This window comes from Spinacia oleracea, chromosome 4 (assembly GCF_020520425.1).
Source record: "Spinacia oleracea cultivar Varoflay chromosome 4, BTI_SOV_V1, whole genome shotgun sequence".
Classification (NCBI taxonomy): domain Eukaryota; kingdom Viridiplantae; phylum Streptophyta; class Magnoliopsida; order Caryophyllales; family Amaranthaceae; genus Spinacia; species Spinacia oleracea.
The window spans coordinates 20408754-20428956 of record NC_079490.1 but is presented as its reverse complement, the minus strand read 5'-3'; the positions used below and the strand labels follow the sequence as shown (position 1 = coordinate 20428956).

The 20203-nt window shown below is 41.5% G+C and overlaps 1 protein-coding gene across 1 annotated transcript; it reads left to right on the top strand.

The window, feature by feature from the left end:
* Nucleotides 1-17828: 17828 nt before the first annotated feature.
* Nucleotides 17829-19678, top strand: LOC130459288 (uncharacterized). The gene is made up of 2 exons (XM_056826552.1): nt 17829-18711; nt 18792-19678. The coding sequence occupies exons 1-2, from the start codon at nt 18076-18078 to the stop codon at nt 19404-19406; spliced, it is 1251 nt and encodes a 416-aa protein (XP_056682530.1). The 5' UTR covers nt 17829-18075; the 3' UTR covers nt 19407-19678.
* Nucleotides 19679-20203: the final 525 nt, after the last annotated feature.

The window sequence follows — 20203 nt, the reverse complement described above, 5'->3', positions numbered from 1 at the left end:
CAAATCTTAAGAAAAGACACATTTGGAGGCTTTCCAAACCATAATTCGTATGGAGTCTTTTCGACAGCTTTAGACGGAGCTCTATTTATAGTGAGTGCAGCTGTATTTAGTGCATGTCCCCAAAATTCTAATGGAAGTTCGGCCTGACCCATCATTGACCTGACCATGTCTAGCAAGGTTCTGTTCCTCCGTTCTGACACACCGTTCCATTGTGGTGTTCCAGGAGGAGTCAATTCTGATAGAATTCCACATTCTTTCAGATGGTCATCAAATTCATAGCTCAGATATTCACCGCCTCTATCAGACCGCAGTGCCTTGATCTTCTTGCCTAATTGATTCTCTACTTCACTCTGAAATTCCTTGAATTTGTCAAAGGATTCAGACTTATGCTTCATTAGGTAGACATAACCATACCTACTGAAGTCATCAGTGAAAGTGATAAAGTAGCTGAAACCACCTCTAGCATTTGTACTCATTGGTCCACATACATCTGTATGGATTAAACCCAATAGTTCATTTGCTCTTTCTCCAACTTTAGAGAAAGGTTGCTTTGTCATTTTGCCAAGTAAACATGATTCGCATTTACCATAATCCTCTAAGTCAAATGGTTCTAGAATTCCTTCCCTTTTAAGTCTTTCTAAGCGTTTCAAGTTTATATGGCCTAATCGACAATGCCACAGATAGGTGAGATCTGAATCATCCTTTTTGGCCTTTTTGGTATTTATGTTATATACTTGTTTGTCGTGATCTAATAAATAAAGTCCATTGACTAATCTAGCAGATCCATAAAACATCTCTTTAAAATAAAACGAACAACTATTGTCTTTTATTATAAAGGAAAATCCCTTAGCATCTAAGCAAGAAACTGAAATGATGTTTTTAGTAAGACTTGGAACATGGAAACATTCTTCCAGTTCCAAAACTAGCCCGGAGGGCAACGACAAATAGTAAGTTCCTACGGCTAATGCAGCAATCCGTGCTCCATTTCCCACTCGTAGGTCGACTTCACCCTTGCTTAACTTTCTACTTCTTCTTAGTCCCTGTGGATTGGAACATAAGTGTGAGCCACAACCTGTATCTAATACCCAAGAAGTTGAATTAGCAAGTATACAGTCTATAACGAAAATACCTGAAGATGGAACGACTGTTCCGTTCTTCTGATCTTCCTCTAGCTTTGGACATTCTCTTTTGTAATGGCCTATTCCATCACAATAAAGACAGCTTGATGTGGACTTGTCCTGCTTTGATTTAGCATTGCCCTTGGACTTTCCACCTTTCTTGAATGGTCTCTTTCTAGCCTTGAGTAAATCTTTGGCTTCACAGTCCAGTACTATTTCAGCCTTTCTGACAAGGTGAATAAATTCTGCAACTGTTTCTTCTCTTGGTTCACTTAGGTATTGTTGCTTGAAGCGACCAAACCCACTGTGTAGTGAATTGAGCAAGACAGAGACTGCCATCCTTTCGCTTATTGGTGTTCCTAGTAGACTTAGGCGATCAAAATATGAACACATAAGATCCACATGGAACCTCAGTGGGACGCCTACCCTCTGTTTAGTGCGAAGGAGCTGAACATGTGTTTCTTGGACCTCCATCCTATAACACCTGTTGGGAGAACTAACCTTTAGCCCAGACATTGATTCAATCAACTCATGGACGTTCAGGTCCCTGTCCTCCGTACTTCCACGACAGATATCCCTCAGATTCTTGATGAGCGTAAAAGGTTCATAAGCTACAAACCTTCTAGCCCAATCATCAGGGATATTGTTCAGCATGAGACTCATAACCTTTTTGAGATCCGCATCCCAGGCGTAAAATCTCTCAGGGGTCATGTCTCTGGCATAGTAGCTTGGCATGGGATGTGATAGTACATACTCAAGTCCATTGAGTTTGACTATTTCAACTAGCTTAGCTTCCCATTCAAGAAAATTTGTCAGGTTCAGCTTGACCATAAGCTCAGAACCCATGATGATGTTTTGATTGTTGTTTGCCATATTAAAACTACAATTGAAAAGAATAAACAAATAAATAACCATTCACAGTTTCTCTTAATAAACTTAAATTCTAGCATACATGCATAATTCAATGTTTATTAAGCATTTTATTCAAGTTATGTGTTCCGGCAGGTGTGAATAAAATGATTCCAAGATCCTAAAATCATTGAAGAACTAAGCACAGTTTGTCGACTTAATCCTAGAACATCTTAGGTAAGCAAAAGCCTTTTGCTAATAGTCTAGAAACTATTCTTGGTTGATAGGTACGTCTAAGAACTTATTAGGTAAACCTATCGAATTTGCCACGACATAAAAGGACTCCTTACTTATATCGTTGAGTTTCACCAAAACTAACATGTACTCACAATTATTTGTGTACCTTGCCCCTTTAGGACCAATAAGTAACACCTCGCTGAGCGAAAACTATTACTAGATTGATGTAAAGGATATCCAAGCAAGTGTATATTTTGGCATGGCACCTTTTAACTCAATTTTTAAGTTTGGAACTTAAGGCTCTTACTATGTTGGTTAGATTTTAAGTGAACTAAAATCCTTAATCATGCAACATAATCAAGCTTTTGATCTCATGCATTTTAAGACATATTTAAAGCAATAAATAACTTAAAACATGCATAAGATATTTGTGATCTAGTATGGCCCGACTTCATCTTGAAGCTTTGACTTCAAAGTCCGTCTTGAAAATCTCCGTGGGAGGCACCATTTTCTTCAAATAGGATAAGCTATAACTAATTACAACTATTTGATGGTTCGCAGACCATATTTGAATTGAAAAATAACTTTGGTACTTTAGACCAATTACATTCAAATTAATGGTACGCAGACCATATTTTCTATCCTATTTGGGCCATACTAGTCACTTCATAACCTGCAAAACAGTACATATACAATATATACCATTCACCCATTCATTATCATGAATGGCCCACATAGCTGGTTAGTAAAACACATTATGCATCACGTAAACATTTGCAGCAATTAATCAAGGTCACCAATAATCTACCAATTATTCAGTCCTTATTAATTCTAATCGAGTTGTTTTAACCTTAAGGATTTGTAGACCTAATCAAGAGTTTATGACTAAAAAGCGCTCCCACTTAAACCAATAAATTCATATGCTTTACCAATTTTAAACATAAAATTGTATTTCTAGTCTAACCGGAAACATACAAATTTAATTAAAATTTAAAGCTCATATAAATTTATAATTGAATCCAAAAATTTAATTTAATTTCAGTCGCATTTAAATTAATTCATGATTTTAATTTTAGTAAAATAATTAGAATAAATTCCATTTATTATAATTATAATATTCAAAATTAAAATCCAAAAAATTAATTCAAATTATTAATTTTAAAATTAATTAAAATTACGTGAACTGAAATTTTCAAATTAAACATTCAAAACGATCTAATCGAAACGCAAACACCCTACGCGTTGCACGCCCATGGGCCGTACGCACACAGCCATTGCTGGCCATGTGCGCGCAGCCCATGCGCTCGTAGCATAGCTGCTGCTGTCCCAACGCAAGCCTCCGCATAGCGCCCATCGCACGCGAGCTATCGCTCGCAGTGCGCGCGCGCGAGATCGCTCGCTGGGCGCGCAAGCTCGCTCGCTGCGCGCGCGAGCCATCGCTCGCTGGGGCGCGAGATCGCTCGCTGGCGCGCGAGATCGCTCGCTGCGCGCGCGAGCCATCGCTCGCTGGGGCGCGAGATCGCTCGCTGGCGCGCGAGATCGCTCGCTGCGCGCGCGCGAGCCATCGCTCGCTGGTGCGCGACATCGCTCGCTGGGCGGGCGACATCGCGCGCTGTGCGCGCGAGTGATGCTGTGCGCAGCGCTCGTGGCACGCGAGCTTGCGCTCGCTGCGCGCGAGGCTGCGCGCGCTTGTGCGAGGCAGCGCGCGTTGTGGCGCAGCTCGCTTGCTGCCCACACGCGACTGCCTTGGCTCGCCCTTCGCCCATGCCCATTCGTTCATTGCTCGTGGCACACGACACAAGGCAGGGCTGCTGCTTTGTGCTCGTGCACTACGCCCTTGCTCATTGCATTCGTGCCGCACGGGCGACGAGCTCCCTTGCTCGTCGTCGCATGCCCGCATTATACAACACCCCTTAAGGGTAACACGAAGCGTCCATTGCTTCGTGCGTGCAAGTTATTTGAAAGAATCGCATAAAAATTTAAAATTTATATTTAAAATTAATGACAAATTAATAAATATTATTAATTTCACAATTTTAGGGCGAAAAAATCGAAAATTTATTATCCAATTGATTTCCGATTGATATGGATTCAAGTCTAGGTCATAAAAATTTAAAATTTATCGTAAATTTACAATTTTTATGGTGGTTTTTAATCATAGGTTTCTAATTAAATTACAATTAATTATGAAAATCAAATTAATTCTAAATTATTCTAATTTTCAACAAATTAATCATAATTACAAATTAGATTGCATAATTAACAAGACTAGGCATTCAAACTTGTTAAACATATGCAGTAGGTCAATCAAAAATTCAAGATTTATCAACAAGAATCGCAAATATTTAATTTAACATCTTAAATTTACGAAATTTTGCATCCGAAAAACTAAAACCTTCGAAAAGTCATAGTTAGGCTTCGAATTTGAGAATTCTGGGTTCGGCAGAAAAATACTATTTTTTGTCAAAATTTTTAGAATGCCTTTTACATGCGGAATTGACACAAAAATCACTCAATTCGGATGAGTAACGAAGAAACTGCCGAAAAACTGCGTACGTATAATTAAATAAACGCAATTTGCAATTAATTAACAATTACGAAAATTAATCACCCCTTTTAATTCTTGCAAATTTGTAATATTTAACCATGTTCATGCAATTTAGATTATGAAAATAATAAGGGGCTCTGATACCACTGTTAGGTTATGATACATATGACATTTACATAAATCATGCGGAAACAACCATTAACCCAGGAATCATATTATTTACACATAATCATATAGCATAATTAGATGCATACTCTTTGTTGCGTGCCCTCCCTAGCTGCGCCCGAACCGAACAAGAACAAGTCTTTTAGGACTCCAAGTGTCGTCCCTCCGTAGATAGTCCACAGCACGTCCGGATCCGCCTTAAGATTGACCAACTAGAATCGCCCTTAAGGTACTAGAAAATTCGGCACTTTTATGAGCAAGATGTGTTTTAATTTTCTCTCAAAAAACTCACTTTTGAATACTTTGAAACTTGTGTATAAATTATGACCCCTAGGCCTTTATTTATAGAGTTATGGAAAAGGAATCGTAATCCTAGTAGGATGCGAATTAATTAGAATTAGAATCCTACATGAATTCTATTTAATTAATTTATCCAATTAGGAATAGACATTTAATCATACACTGACTCTTGCAGATTCAGGAATCACGCATGAGCACAAACTCACACACACACGGCAGCCACAAGGACTGCCCATGCGTGCGAGCTGCAGCCCACGCAGCAAGGCCCACGCATCCGTGGCCTTGGCGCGCGCTGGGCTTGTGGCGTGCGTGCTTGCTGGGCGACGGCCTGGCTTCGTGCTGGGCCTTCGTCCGGCAGGCCTCGTCCGATGCTAATTCGTACGATACGCTTCCGATTAAATTTCCATTTCCGGAATCTATTTCCGATACGAACAATATTTAATATTTCCGATTCCGGAATTAATTTCCGTTTCGAACAAATATTTAATATTTCCGTTTCCGGAATTATTTTCCGATTCCGGCAATATTTCCGATTCTGACAATATTTCCGTTTCCGGCAATATTTCCGATTCTGGTAATATTTCCATTTCCAATAATATTTTCCGATACGTACCATGTTTCCGTTTCCGGCAACATCTACGACTTGGATAATATTCATATTTCCGATACGATCCATATTTCCGTTTCCGGCAATATCATCGTTTCCGGAGTATTCATTTCTTGCCTGTGACGATCTTAGCTCCCACTGAAACCAAGATCCGTCGGTTCCGAATATTCATAGATGGAGTATTTAATGCCATTAAATACTTGATCCGTTTACGTACTATTTGTGTGACCCTACGGGTTCAGTCAAGAGTAAGCTGTGGATTAATATCATTAATTCCACTTGAACTGAAGCGGCCTCTAGCTAGGCATTCAGCTCACTTGATCTCACTGAATTATTTAACTTGTTAATTAATACTGAACCGCATTTATTAGACTTAACATAGAATGCATACTTGGACCAAGGGCATTATTTCCTTCAGGTTATGCCGTCAGACGCCGAACCGTCTACAAGTAATCGACGGGCCGGGAAGGATCCTGTCGTCCATGATGCGGGTGAGGTTGATGCCGCCGTTAGTGGTGATGTGCCTTCCACCCCTGGCGACTCCATACTGGAGTCTTCTGAGTCTGGGTCTCCCGGGCTAAGGGCGCCGCCCATTGCCGACTCTGATGAAGATGAGGAGGATGCTGCGATTTTGCAGCAAGTGTTTGAAGAAGAGGCCTTGGACGCCGATGTGAATTTCGAAGGTGAGGCTGCCGCGTTCTTGGTTCCGGCCCCTCCCCCTAATGATTCTGCTGCCCTCACCACTGAGATAGATAGTGACTTTGTAAAAGAGGCCGTTGCCAACCGGCATTCTGAGGTTGGTGGTCGCTTTTTGGGTTTACCTGAGGGCTACAAGTTGACTGTGCCGAAAGAAGAGCAAACGGTGGCCGACTGTCCCGTAGGTCATGTTGTTGTATACACGAAGATGTTCGACTATGGGTTGCGCTTTCCCTTGCACCCGTTCATTGAGAAGGTTCTGCGGGCCTGGAATGTCGGCCTCGTTCAATTATCGCCCATAGTTATTCGCAATCTGGTTGCGTACACTTGGTTATTTTCATTCAAACAGTGGCCCTTGACCCTCAACCTTTTCAAAAAACTGCACTGGCTGAAGCGTGATGGGAAAGATACCGGCTGGTGGACGATCTTTACCAAGAGTCATCGTCAGACTGTGAGCCCCCGGCTCTCCAGCTGCAAGGACTGGAAGGACCACTTCTATTTCATGGCTGTTCCCGAGGATTACCCCCTGAAGGAAATAATGCCCTTGGTCCAAGTATGCATTCTATGTTAAGTCTAATAAATGCGGTTCAGTATTAATTGACAAGTTAATAATTCAGTGAGATAAAGTGAGCTGAATGCCTAGCTAGAGGCCGCTTCAGTTCAAGTGGAATTAATGATATTAATCCACAGCTTACTCTTGACTGAACCCGTAGGGTCACACAAATAGTACGTAAACGGATCAAGTATCTAATGGCATTAGATACTCTATCTATGAATATTCGGAACCGACGGATCTTGGTTTCAGTGGGAGCTAAGATCGTCACAGGCAAGAAATGAATACTCCGGAAACGATGATATTGCCGGAAACGGAAATATGGATCGTATCGGAAATATAAATATTATCCAAGTCGTAGATGTTGCCGGAAACGGAAACATGGTACGTATCGGAAAATATTATCGGAAATGGAAATATTGCCAGAATCGGAAATATTGCCGGAAACGGAAATATTGTCAGAATCGGAAATATTACCGGAATCGGAAAATAATTCCGGAAACGGAAATATTAAATATTTGTTCGAAACGGAAATTAATTCCGGAATCGGAAATATTAAATATTGTTCGTATCGGAAATGAATTCCGGAATCGGAAAATTTAATCGGAAGCGCATCGTACGAATAAGCATCGGACGAGGCCTGCCGGACGAGGCCCAGCACGAAGCCAGGCCATCGCCCAGCAAGCCAAGCGCGCCGCACAAACAGCAAGGCCAGGCCCAGCAGGCTGCGCGCAGCGCGCACAGCGCGCACAGCACGCGCAGCGCACAGCGCGCACAGCGCGCGCAGCGCGCAGCGCGCGCGGGCGCTGAGTGGGCTGCTGCTCGCGCGCACGCATGAGGCCCATCGTGGCTGTCGTGCGTGTGTGTGCAAGTGTTTGTGTTCGTGCACGTTTCCTAAAACATGCAGAGTTCGGTTAATGATTAAATTCCTAATTCTATTTGATAAATTAATTAAATTAGAGTTCTTGTAGGATTCTAGGTTTGATTAATTTGTATCTGAATAGGATTTCGATTCCCTTTCCATACCGCTATAAATATGAGGCTAGGGCTCACAATTTATAACACAAGTTTCAAAGTATTCAAAGTGAGTTTTTGAGAGAAAAATTCAGTCACACATTTGCCTATAAAGTGCCGAAAATAATAGTACCTTAAGGGCGATTCTAGTTGGTCAATCTTAAGGCGGATCCGGACGTGCTGTGGACTATCTACGGAGGGACGACACTTGGAGTCCTAAAGACTTGTTCTTGTTCGGTTCGGGCGCAGCTAGGGAAGGCACGCAACAAAGAGTATGCATCTATTCTATGCTAAATGATTATGTGTAAATAATATGTATTCCTGGGTTTATGGTTTTTCCGCATGATTTATGAATTGTCATATGTATCATAACCTAACAGTGGTATCACGAGCCCCTTATTATTTTCATAATCTAAATTGCATGAACATGGTTAAATATTACAAATTTGCAAGAATTAAAAGGGGTGATTAATTTTCGTAATTGTTAATTAATTGCAAATTGCGTTTATTTAATTATACGTACGCAGTTTTTCGGCAGTTTCTTCGTTACTCATCCGAATTGAGTGATTTTTGTGTCAATTCCGCATGTAAAAGGCATTCTAAAAATTTTGACAAAAAATAGTATTTTTCTGCCGAACCCAGAATTCTCAAATTCGAAGCCTAACTATGACTTTTCGAAGGTTTTAGTTTTTCGAATGCAAAATTTCGTAAATTTAAGATGTTAAATTAAATATTTGCGATTCTTGTTGATAAATCTTGAATTTTTGATTGACCTACTGCATATGTTTAACAAGTTTGAATGCCTAGTCTTGTTAATTATGCAATCTAATTATTAATTATGATTAATTTGTTGAAAATTAGAATAATTTAGAATTAATTTGATTTTCATAATTAATTGTAATTTAATTAGAAACCTATGATTAAAAACCACCATAAAAATTGTAAATTTACGATAAATTTTAAATTTTTATGACCTAGACTTGAATCCATATCAATCGGAAATCAATTGGATAATAAATTTTCGATTTTTCGCCCTAAAATTATGAAATTAATATTATTTATTAATTTGTCATTAATTTTAAATATAAATTTTAAATTTTATGCGATTCGTTCATAAAACTTGCACGCACGAAGCAATGGACGCTTCGTGTTACCCTTAAGGGGTGTTGTATAATGCGGGCATGCGACGACGAGCAAGGGAGCTCGTCGCCCGTGCGGCACGAATGCAATGAGCAAGGGCGTAGTGCACGAGCACAAGGCAGCAGCCCTGCCTTGTGTCGTGTGCCACGAGCAATGAACGAATGGGCATGGGCGAAGAGCGAGCCAAGGCAGTCGCGTGTGGGCAGCAAGCGAGCTGCGCCACAACGCGCGCTGCCTCGCACAAGAGCGCGCAGCCTCGCGCGCAGCGAGCGCAAGCTCGCGTGCCACGAGCGCTGCGCCCAGCATTACTCGCGCGCACAGCGAGCGATGTCGCGCGCCCAGCGAGCGATGGCTCGCGCGCCCAGCGAGCGATGTCGCGCGCGCGCACTGCGAGCGATAGCTCGCGTGCGATGAGCGCTGGCGCGCGCAGCGAGCACCAATGCGTGCGGAGGCTTGCGATAGGGAAGCAGCAGCTATGCGACGAGCGCATGGGCTGCGCGCACATGGCCAGCAATGGCTGTGTGCGTACGGCCCATGGGCGTGCAACGCGTAGGGTGTTTGCGTTACGATTAGATCGTTTTGAATGTTTAATTTGAAAATTTCAGTTCACGTAATTTTAATTAATTTTAAAATTAATAATTTGAATTATTTTCTTGGATTTTAATTTTGAATATTATAATTATAATAAATGTTATTTATTCTAATTATTTTACTAAAATTAAAATCATGAATTAATTTAAATACGACTGAAATTAAATTAAATTTTTGGATTCAATTATAAATTGATATGAGCTTTAAATTTTAATTAAATTTGTATGTTTCCGGTTGGACTAGAAATACATTTTTATGTTTAAAATTGGTAAAACATATGAATTTATTGGTTTAAGTGGGAGCGCTTTTTAGTCATAAACTCTTGATTAGGTCTACAAATCCTTAAGGTTAAAACAACTTGATTAGAATTAATAAGGACTGAATAATTGGTAGATTATTGGTGCCCTTGATTAATTGCTGCAAATGTTTACGTGATGCATAATGTGTTTTACTAACCAGCTATGTGGGCCATTCATGATAATGAATGGGTGAATGGTATATATTGTATATGTACTGTTTTGCAGGTTATGAAGTGACTAGTATGGCCCAAATAGGATAGAAAATATGGTCTGCGTACCATTAATTTGAATGTAATTGGTCTAAAGTACCAAAGTTATTTTTCAATTCAAATATGGTCTGCGAACCATCAAATAGTTGTAATTAGTTATAGCTTATCCTATTTGAAGAAAATGGTGCCTCCCACGGAGATTTTCAAGACGGACTTTGAAGTCAAAGCTTCAAGATGAAGTCGGGCCATACTAGATCACAAATATCTTATGCATGTTTTAAGTTATTTATTGTTTTAAATATGTCTTAAAATGCATGAGATCAAAAGCTTGATTATGTTGCATGATTAAGGATTTTAGTTCACTTAAAATCTAACCAACATAGTAAGAGCCTTAAGTTCCAAACTTAAAAATTGAGTTAAAAGGTGCCATGCCAAAATATACACTTGCTTGGATATCCTTTACATCAATCTAGTAATAGTTTTCGCTCAGCGAGGTGTTACTTATTGGTCCTAAAGGGGCAAGGTACACAAATAATTGTGAGTACATGTTAGTTTTGGTGAAACTCAACGATATAAGTAAGGAGTCCTTTTATGTCGTGGCAAATTCGATAGGTTTACCTAATAAGTTCTTAGACGTACCTATCAACCAAGAATAGTTTCTAGACTATTAGCAAAAGGCTTTTGCTTACCTAAGATGTTCTAGGATTAAGTCGACAAACTGTGCTTAGTTCTTCAATGATTTTAGGATCTTGGAATCATTTTATTCACACCTGCCGGAACACATAATTTGAATAAAATGCTTAATAAACATTGAATTATGCATGTATGCTAGAATTTAAGTTTATTAAGAGAAACTGTGAATGGTTATTTATTTGTTTATTCTTTTCAATTGTAGTTTTTAATATGGCAAACAACAATCAAAACATCATCATGGGTTCTGAGCTTATGGTCAAGCTGAACCTGACAAATTTTCTTGAATGGGAAGCTAAGCTAGTTGAAATAGTCAAACTCAATGGACTTGAGTATGTACTGTCACATCCCATGCCAAGCTACTATGCCAGAGACATGACCCCTGAGAGGTTTTACGCCTGGGATGCGGATCTCAAAAAGATTATGAGTCTCATGCTGAACAATATCCCTGATGATTGGGCTAGAAGGTTTGTAGCCTATGAACCTTTTACGCTCATCAAGAATCTGAGGGATATCTGTCGTGGAAGTACGGAGGACAGGGACCTGAACGTCCATGAGTTGATTGAATCAATGTCTGGTCCAAAGGTTAGTTCTCCCAACAGGTGTTATAGGATGGAGGTCCAAGAAACACATGTTCAGCTCCTTCGCACTAAACAAAGGGTAGGCGTCCCACTGAGGTTCCATGTGGATCTTATGTGTTCATATTTTGATCGCCTAAGTCTACTAGGAACACCAATAAGCGAAAGGATGGCAGTCTCTGTCTTGCTCAATTCACTACACAGTGGGTTTGGTCGCTTCAAGCAACTATACCTAAGTGAACCAAGAGAAGAAACAGTTGCAGAATTTATTCACCTTGTCAGAAAGGCTGAAATAGTACTGGACTGTGAAGCCAAAGATTTACTCAAGGCTAGAAAGAGACCATTCAAGAAAGGTGGAAAGTCCAAGGGCAATGCTAAATCAAAGCAGGACAAGTCCACATCAAGCTGTCTTTATTGTGATGGAATAGGCCATTACAAAAGAGAATGTCCAAAGCTAAAGGAAGATCAGAAGAACGGAACAGTCGTTCCATCTTCAGGTATTTTCGTTATAGACTGTATACTTGCTAATTCAACTTCTTGGGTATTAGATACAGGTTGTGGCTCACACTTATGTTCCAATCCACAGGGACTAAGAAGAAGTAGAAAGTTAAGCAAGGGTGAAGTCGACCTACGAGTGGGAAATGGAGCACGGATTGCTGCATTAGCCGTAGGAACTTACTATTTGTCGTTGCCCTCCGGGCTAGTTTTGGAACTGGAAGAATGTTTCCATGTTCCAAGTCTTACTAAAAACATCATTTCAGTTCCTTGCTTAGATGCTAAGGGATTTTCCTTTTTAATAAAAGACAATAGTTGTTCGTTTTATTTTAAAGAGATGTTTTATGGATCTGCTAGATTAGTCAATGGACTTTATTTATTAGATCACGACAAACAAGTATATAACATAAATACCAAAAAGGCCAAAAAGGATGATTCAGATCTCACCTATCTGTGGCATTGTCGATTAGGCCATATAAACTTGAAACGCTTAGAAAGACTTCAAAGGGAAGGAATTCTAGAACCATTTAACTTAGAGGATTATGGTAAATGCGAATCATGTTTACTTGGCAAAATGACAAAGCAACCTTTCTCTAAAGTTGGAGAAAGAGCAAATGAACTATTGGGTTTAATCCATACAGATGTATATGGACCAATGAGTACAAATGCTAGAGGTGGTTTCAGCTACTTTATCACTTTCACTAATGACTTCAGTAGGTATGGTTATGTCTACCTAATGAAGCATAAGTCTGAATCCTTTGACAAATTCAAGGAATTTCAGAGTGAAGTAGAGAATCAATTAGGCAAGAAGATCAAGGCACTGCGGTCTGATAGAGGCGGTGAATATCTGAGCTATGAATTTGATGACCATCTGAAAGAATGTGGAATTCTATCAGAATTGACTCCTCCTGGAACACCACAATGGAACGGTGTGTCAGAACGGAGGAACAGAACCTTGCTAGACATGGTCAGGTCAATGATGGGTCAGGCCGAACTTCCATTAGAATTTTGGGGACATGCACTAAATACAGCTGCACTCACTATAAATAGAGCTCCGTCTAAAGCTGTCGAAAAGACTCCATACGAATTATGGTTTGGAAAGCCTCCAAATGTGTCTTTTCTTAAGATTTAGGGATGTGAAGTATACGTCAAACGATTAATTTCAGACAAACTTCATCCAAAATCTGACAAATGTATCCTTGTGGGCTATCCAAAGGAAACAAAGGGGTATTACTTCTACAATACATCTGAGAACAAAGTGTTTGTTGCTCGAGATGGTGTCTTTTTGGAGAAGGATCACATTTCCAAAATGACAAGTGGGAGAAAAGTAGACCTCGAAGAAATTCGAGTCGAACAACAAACTCTAGAGAATGCTCAAGATGACATTCAGGATGAAACTCAGAGATCTTTAGAAGAATCTGGTGAGAATCATGGTCAATCTAGAAATGTTACCCCGCGTAGATCGCAAAGATATAGATCTCAACCGGAAAGGTACTTGGGTATTTTGACGAACGAGAGCTATGACGTTCTATTACTTGAAAGTGATGAACCTGCGACTTACAAGCAAGCTATGACGAGCCCTAGCTCCAAGCAATGGCAAGAAGCCATGCAATCTGAATTAGACTCCATGTCTGAAAACCAAGTATGGGATTTGGTCGATTTGCCAGATGGCTACCAAGCCATTGGAAGCAAATGGGTTTTCAAACTGAAAAAGGACAAGGATGGGAAACTTGAAGTTTTCAAAGCTAGATTGGTTGCAAAAGGTTACAGGCAAGTCCACGGTGTGGATTACGATGAAACCTTTTCACCAGTTGCAATGCTAAAGTCTATTCGAATAATGTTAGCAATCGCTGCATATTACGATTACGAAATATGGCAGATGGATGTCAAAACTGCTTTCTTAAACGGCGTTTTAACAGAAACTGTGTTTATGACACAACCTGAAGGTTTTGAGGATCCAAAGAATGCTAAAAAGGTATGCAAGCTAAAGAAATCAATCTACGGATTGAAGCAGGCATCCAGGAGCTGGAATATACGTTTTGATGAAGCAGTCAGTGACTTTGGTTTCATCAAGAACGCGGACGAATCTTGTGTATACAAGAAGGTCAGTGGGAGAAAAATTGCTTTCCTAGTATTATATGTCGACGACATATTGCTTATCGGAAATGACATTCCTATGTTGAACTCTGTCAAGATTTGGCTTGGGAAATGTTTTTCGATGAAGGATCTAGGAGAAGCACAGTACATATTGGGCATCAAGATTTACAGAGATAGATCTAAAAAGATGATTGGACTTAGTCAAAGCACTTATATCAATAAGGTGCTTGATAGGTTCAAGATGGCGGACTCCAAACGAGGCTACCTACCCATGTCTCATGGAATGACTCTAAGCAAGACTCAGTGCCCAAAAACACTTGATGAGCGTAGACGAATGAATGGGATTCCATATGCATCATTGATTGGTTCAATAATGTATGCTATGATATGTACACGCCCGGATGTTGCGTACGCACTCAGTGCTACGAGCAGATACCAGTCAGACCCAGGAGAGGCGCATTGGACTGCTGCCAAGAATATTCTGAAGTACCTGAAAAGGCACAAAAATGACTTCCTGGTCTATGGTGGAGATGATGAATTAATTGTTAAAGGCTATACGGACGCAAGTTTCCAAACCGACAAAGATGATTTCAGATCACAGTCTGGGTTTGTCTTCTGCCTCAACGGAGGAGCAGTAAGCTGGAAAAGTGCTAAGCAAAGCACCATTGCGGATTCTACAACTGAAGCGGAGTACATTGCTGCACATGAAGCAGCAAAGGAAGCTATATGGCTAAGGAAGTTCATAGGAGAACTTGGTGTAGTCCCCTCCATTAAAGGACCAATAGCCCTGTATTGTGATAATAACGGAGCTATTGCACAGGCAAAAGAGCCTAGACACCACCAGAGAGTCAAGCATGTACTTCGTAGATTTCACCTTCTACGAGAGTTCGTTGAAAGAAAAGAAGTCGAGATAAGCAAAATTGGAACTGATGACAACATATCAGATCCATTAACTAAACCTCTGCCGCAAGCGAAGCACAACTCGCACACTGCAGCTATGGGAATCAAGCATATTGGAGAATGGCTTTGATGTCTCTGTTTAATGTTTTAAAGCTTTAGAGTTTAAATCTTTGTAAAACATTATTGGTTAATCATTCACAATAAATGAAAGAAATTCATTTTTCCATTTAATTTGTGGTTTATTAAATGATGAGTCCCTTCAACTTGACGATATATTCAAGATAGACTGTCAGGACCAGTCCTGTGACTAAGAAATGTCTATCAAGTGAACTTGAATGTCAAAGGTTGAAAATGGTCCCTAATCGGAGTTTTCTATAAAATTGGACGCATAGAAAACGTTAGACGATTAGAATGCAAGATGACTAGTAGTTCTGTTTCTTGAACTATGTGGACATGGCAATGTCATAATCATTTGCATAGATACTTACTTTGGGAAGACTAGTATCGGACAAGACCTATGAAACTTTACTGTAAGAGATGAAAGTCTGTCATAAGTAAATTTCATTAAATTATTAGACACTAAATCCTCAATACCTGAGTGATTTGAGATTACTTGTTTGAGAACTGGTTGCTTTGACGTTGACCAACCGTCGCACCGTAAAAGGAGGCTATAAAGGCAACGCTCAGGTAATCACCTATCAAACAAAGTCTAATCTCAAGATCGCAAGATTGGGATTGTCCTCCCATAAATCGGGACGAGATTCTTAAAAGTTGTACAAGGCCACTCGGAGAGCTAGAAACCGTGAAATGCATGGCCGTGCTCGGATGAATCATAGGCTATGATTATCTGTTTATTTGATCAGTTGAACTCTGAAACCGAGGAACACCTCTGGACATAATAAGGATGACAACTCTTACCTTATGTTCAAGAGCAAGCATCGAGCGACAAAGGAATTAGGAAATGCACACTTGTCCCTAAGGACAAGTGGGAGACTGAAGGAAATAATGCCCTTGGTCCAAGTATGCATTCTATGTTAAGTCTAATAAATGCGGTTCAGTATTAATTGACAAGTTAATAATTCAGTGAGATCAAGTGAGCTGAATGCCTAGCTAGAGGCCGCTTCAGTTCAAGTGGAATTAATGATATTAATCCACAGCTTACTCTTGACTGAACCCGTAGGGTCACACAAATAGTACGTAAACGGATCAAGTATCTAATGGCATTAGATACTCTATCTATGAATATTCGGAACCGACGGATCTTGGTTTCAGTGGGAGCTAAGATCGTCACAGGCAAGAAATGAATACTCCGGAAACGATGATATTGCCGGAAACGGAAATATGGATCGTATCGGAAATATAAATATTATCCAAGTCGTAGATGTTGCCGGAAACGGAAACATGGTACGTATCGGAAAATATTATCGGAAATGGAAATATTGCCAGAATCGGAAATATTGCCGGAAACGGAAATATTGTCAGAATCGGAAATATTACCGGAATCGGAAAATAATTCCGGAAACGGAAATATTAAATATTTGTTCGAAACGGAAATTAATTCCGGAATCGGAAATATTAAATATTGTTCGTATCGGAAATGAATTCCGGAATCGGAAAATTTAATCGGAAGCGCATCGTACGAATAAGCATCGGACGAGGCCTGCCGGACGAGGCCCAGCACGAAGCCAGGCCATCGCCCAGCAAGCCAAGCGCGCCGCACAAACAGCAAGGCCAGGCCCAGCAGGCTGCGCGCAGCGCGCAGCGCGCGCAGCGCGCAGCGCGCGCGGGCGCTGAGTGGGCTGCTGCTCGCGCGCACGCATGAGGCCCATCGTGGCTGTCGTGCGTGTGTGTGCAAGTGTTTGTGTTCGTGCACGTTTCCTAAAACATGCAGAGTTCGGTTAATGATTAAATTCCTAATTCTATTTGATAAATTAATTAAATTAGAGTTCTTGTAGGATTCTAGGTTTGATTAATTTGTATCTGAATAGGATTTCGATTCCCTTTCCATACCGCTATAAATATGAGGCTAGGGCTCACAATTTATAACACAAGTTTCAAAGTATTCAAAGTGAGTTTTTGAGAGAAAAATTCAGTCACACATTTGCCTATAAAGTGCCGAAAATAATAGTACCTTAAGGGCGATTCTAGTTGGTCAATCTTAAGGCGGATCCGGACGTGCTGTGGACTATCTACGGAGGGACGACACTTGGAGTCCTAAAGACTTGTTCTTGTTCGGTTCGGGCGCAGCTAGGGAAGGCACGCAACAAAGAGTATGCATCTATTCTATGCTAAATGATTATGTGTAAATAATATGTATTCCTGGGTTTATGGTTTTTCCGCATGATTTATGAATTGTCATATGTATCATAACCTAACACCCTCTTCGGCGTACATTCTACCAGCCTAAACCTAGGATGGAACAATTTGACCAAGCCGACCTTGGGCCCCGAGAGCAACGTGCGTACGACAGGCTGCTGGTTGACTATGTTGACGTTGGGCTGTCTAAGCCTAAAACCTTGCCGGCTTTTTGGCTTCCTCCTGCCGGTTATATTCTTAGTCCTGCCGCTTTGGGCGCAGTCGGTCTTGCACCTACACATCCCCTTGGTAAATGCAGTTGTTTGCCTGCACTCGTTATCTGCTGTATTTGTTTATACTTCTTGGATCTCTGTTGTGTCGTGTTGCGTTTGTTAAAAAAAATTTCTGACTTCCTCGTTCATTTATTTATTTATTTATTTAATTTTTCTTAGGGCACCATCTTTTAAACAAGGCTTCACTCGGCCTTGACAAGAATTGGAGGGTTGCTGAACAGTGTCCGGCGGGTCCTGCTGAGAAATATTACACTGTTTCTACTTTCTGCGCGAAAGCTTGTCGTGGTCGGTCAGCCAGCTTTGTGACTCCTTCTGCCGTTGTGGACCGAGGTGTTGTTCCTCGCGTTGTTCGAACAAAGGTTCCGGCAGCTGACCAGGCTACATCCTCAGCCCAAGACGAAATGACTACTGGCAGGTTTGCTTCTCTTCCTACCGGTCGGGGGGGACATGCTACTCGGAAGAGGTCTTCCAGCCAGGCGAAGACCAGTTCTCCCAAACGGTCAAAAAATGACGCTGCGAAGACAGCGCAGGAGAAGGTGAAAGACGTCTACGCCAGCGTCGACAAGCCCTTGCAGACATCTGGCGCTGGAAAGAAGATTGCTGAACAGCCTGCTCAGTCGGTTGAGATTTTGGATGCTGACCTTTTGTCCAAATTGAACCGGAAGCAGGTGTTGAGCGATTTGATTAGCGATCCGATCCATCCTGTGCCTGTGTCGAGGCATAGCCCTTCCATGAACCGGTCTGCCAGCTCGGCCTCTAAGTATGGGGTTATAGTTCGTTCTGGGGGGTTCATCGAGGACAAAACTGTTGTGCTATCTCCGGATATTCTTGCCGGTCTAGCCGCTGCTCCCGGTCATGCTGAAGAGCACTGGCAGCCCCAGAATGATGTTCTGAGGGGTGAGTCTATCCTTTTTGACCGTCCTAAAGACGGAGGTACACTGGGCTACCGGTCTCTGCGCCAAGTTGTTACACCCGCCGACGGTATGCCCCAGGAGATTGAGACGCCGGCTGCACAGTTGATGCATGACCTGTACTCGGTATTTTACTTCCCTCTTTGACTTGCTTGTTTTTTATACTTGCTTTTATTTTCGGCTCTGAGCGATTTTACTTTCCTCAGGTGACGCAATCTGCTACCGAGCTTGTGGAGTGCTATCGGAGCTATCAGCGTCGTTTAAAACGATCGCAAGCTGAGAAAGAGAAGCTTCAGACGGACCTTGCTGAATCGGTCAGGACTGAAGGTGACTGCCGGAAGGAGATTGCGAGACTTGAGCTGGATGTTATTGCCGCAGGCAATAGGAAGGCTGAACTAGAGCTTCTTCCAGCCAAGTTGACGGCCGAAGAGCAGAAGACGGCTGAGCTGCAGATCAAGCTGGATGCGGCGCTGCAGGCGGCCCAAGATGCTGAGAAAGCTGCTAAGGATGATCGCAAGGCTGTGGCGCTGAAGGCTGTGCAGAAATTTATGAAGTCTGACTTCTACTGCGAGGAGATGAAGGGGCGCTACAATGGTGGGTGGACTGCAGCTCATCGTTGTGCCGTCAAAGCCTTGACGCTGACTGAGGATGCCTGGGGTAAGGTGGAGGGATCCTATGAAGAGGGTGGCCATATTGATCCGACTGGCATGGAGACCCAGACCTTCCCAGACATCGTCATTCAGAATGCTGACCCTCGCCTTCTGCCCGACAGGGAGATTCCCGAGTCTGCTTACTGGAGTGATGCAGACTACTCAGCTTGACGGTCTTGGCAGTCATCACCAGGCTCTTCCTGTGGTTCTTCCAACAGTTTTTTCCGGCCTCATACTTGTTAATGTCTGTTGGTAGCTTTTGAATATCATTTAGCGGATGTAACTTATAAACAATTTCCTTTTTTGGTACCTTTTAGCTGTTTGTGGCACTTTGTCTTTTGCCGTGTGTTAACTGTTTCAAGAACGTTATTGTCGTCTTGGCTGCGCCGTCTGAGGCGTATGTTTGTGCCTTTTAGCAGCTACTCACTCCGCATTTAGTTATTTTTGGGTGGCGGCTGTCGTCCCTGTATTTGTTTAAAATCTATGTGATGCACTTGATGGATTATCCGTTTGTTTTTATTCAATTTGTCACGTAATGGCGTCGTTTTGCCTTTGATTTTATTATATATTGCATCTTGCCTCTTGTCGGCTGGGCCAATGTGTTCAACCCTTGCATATGCTTATGTCGTATTTTGCCTCGTTGCTGACTGAGCCAATGTGCTCACCCTTAGATTTTAATTTTTACCGTATCTTGCATCATTGCTGACTGAGCCAATGTGCTCAAATTTAGATTTTAACTTTTACCGTATCTTGCATCATTGCTGACTGAGCCAATGTGCTCAACCTTTGATTTCGTTTTGTTGTATCTTGGAACATTGCTGACTGAGCCAATGTGCTCAACCTTTTATGTCGTTTTGTCGTATCTTGCAACATTGCTGACTGAGCCAATGTGCTCAACCTTTTATTTCGTTTTGTCGTATCTTGCAACATTGCTGACTGAGCCAATGTGCTCAACCTTTTATTTCGTT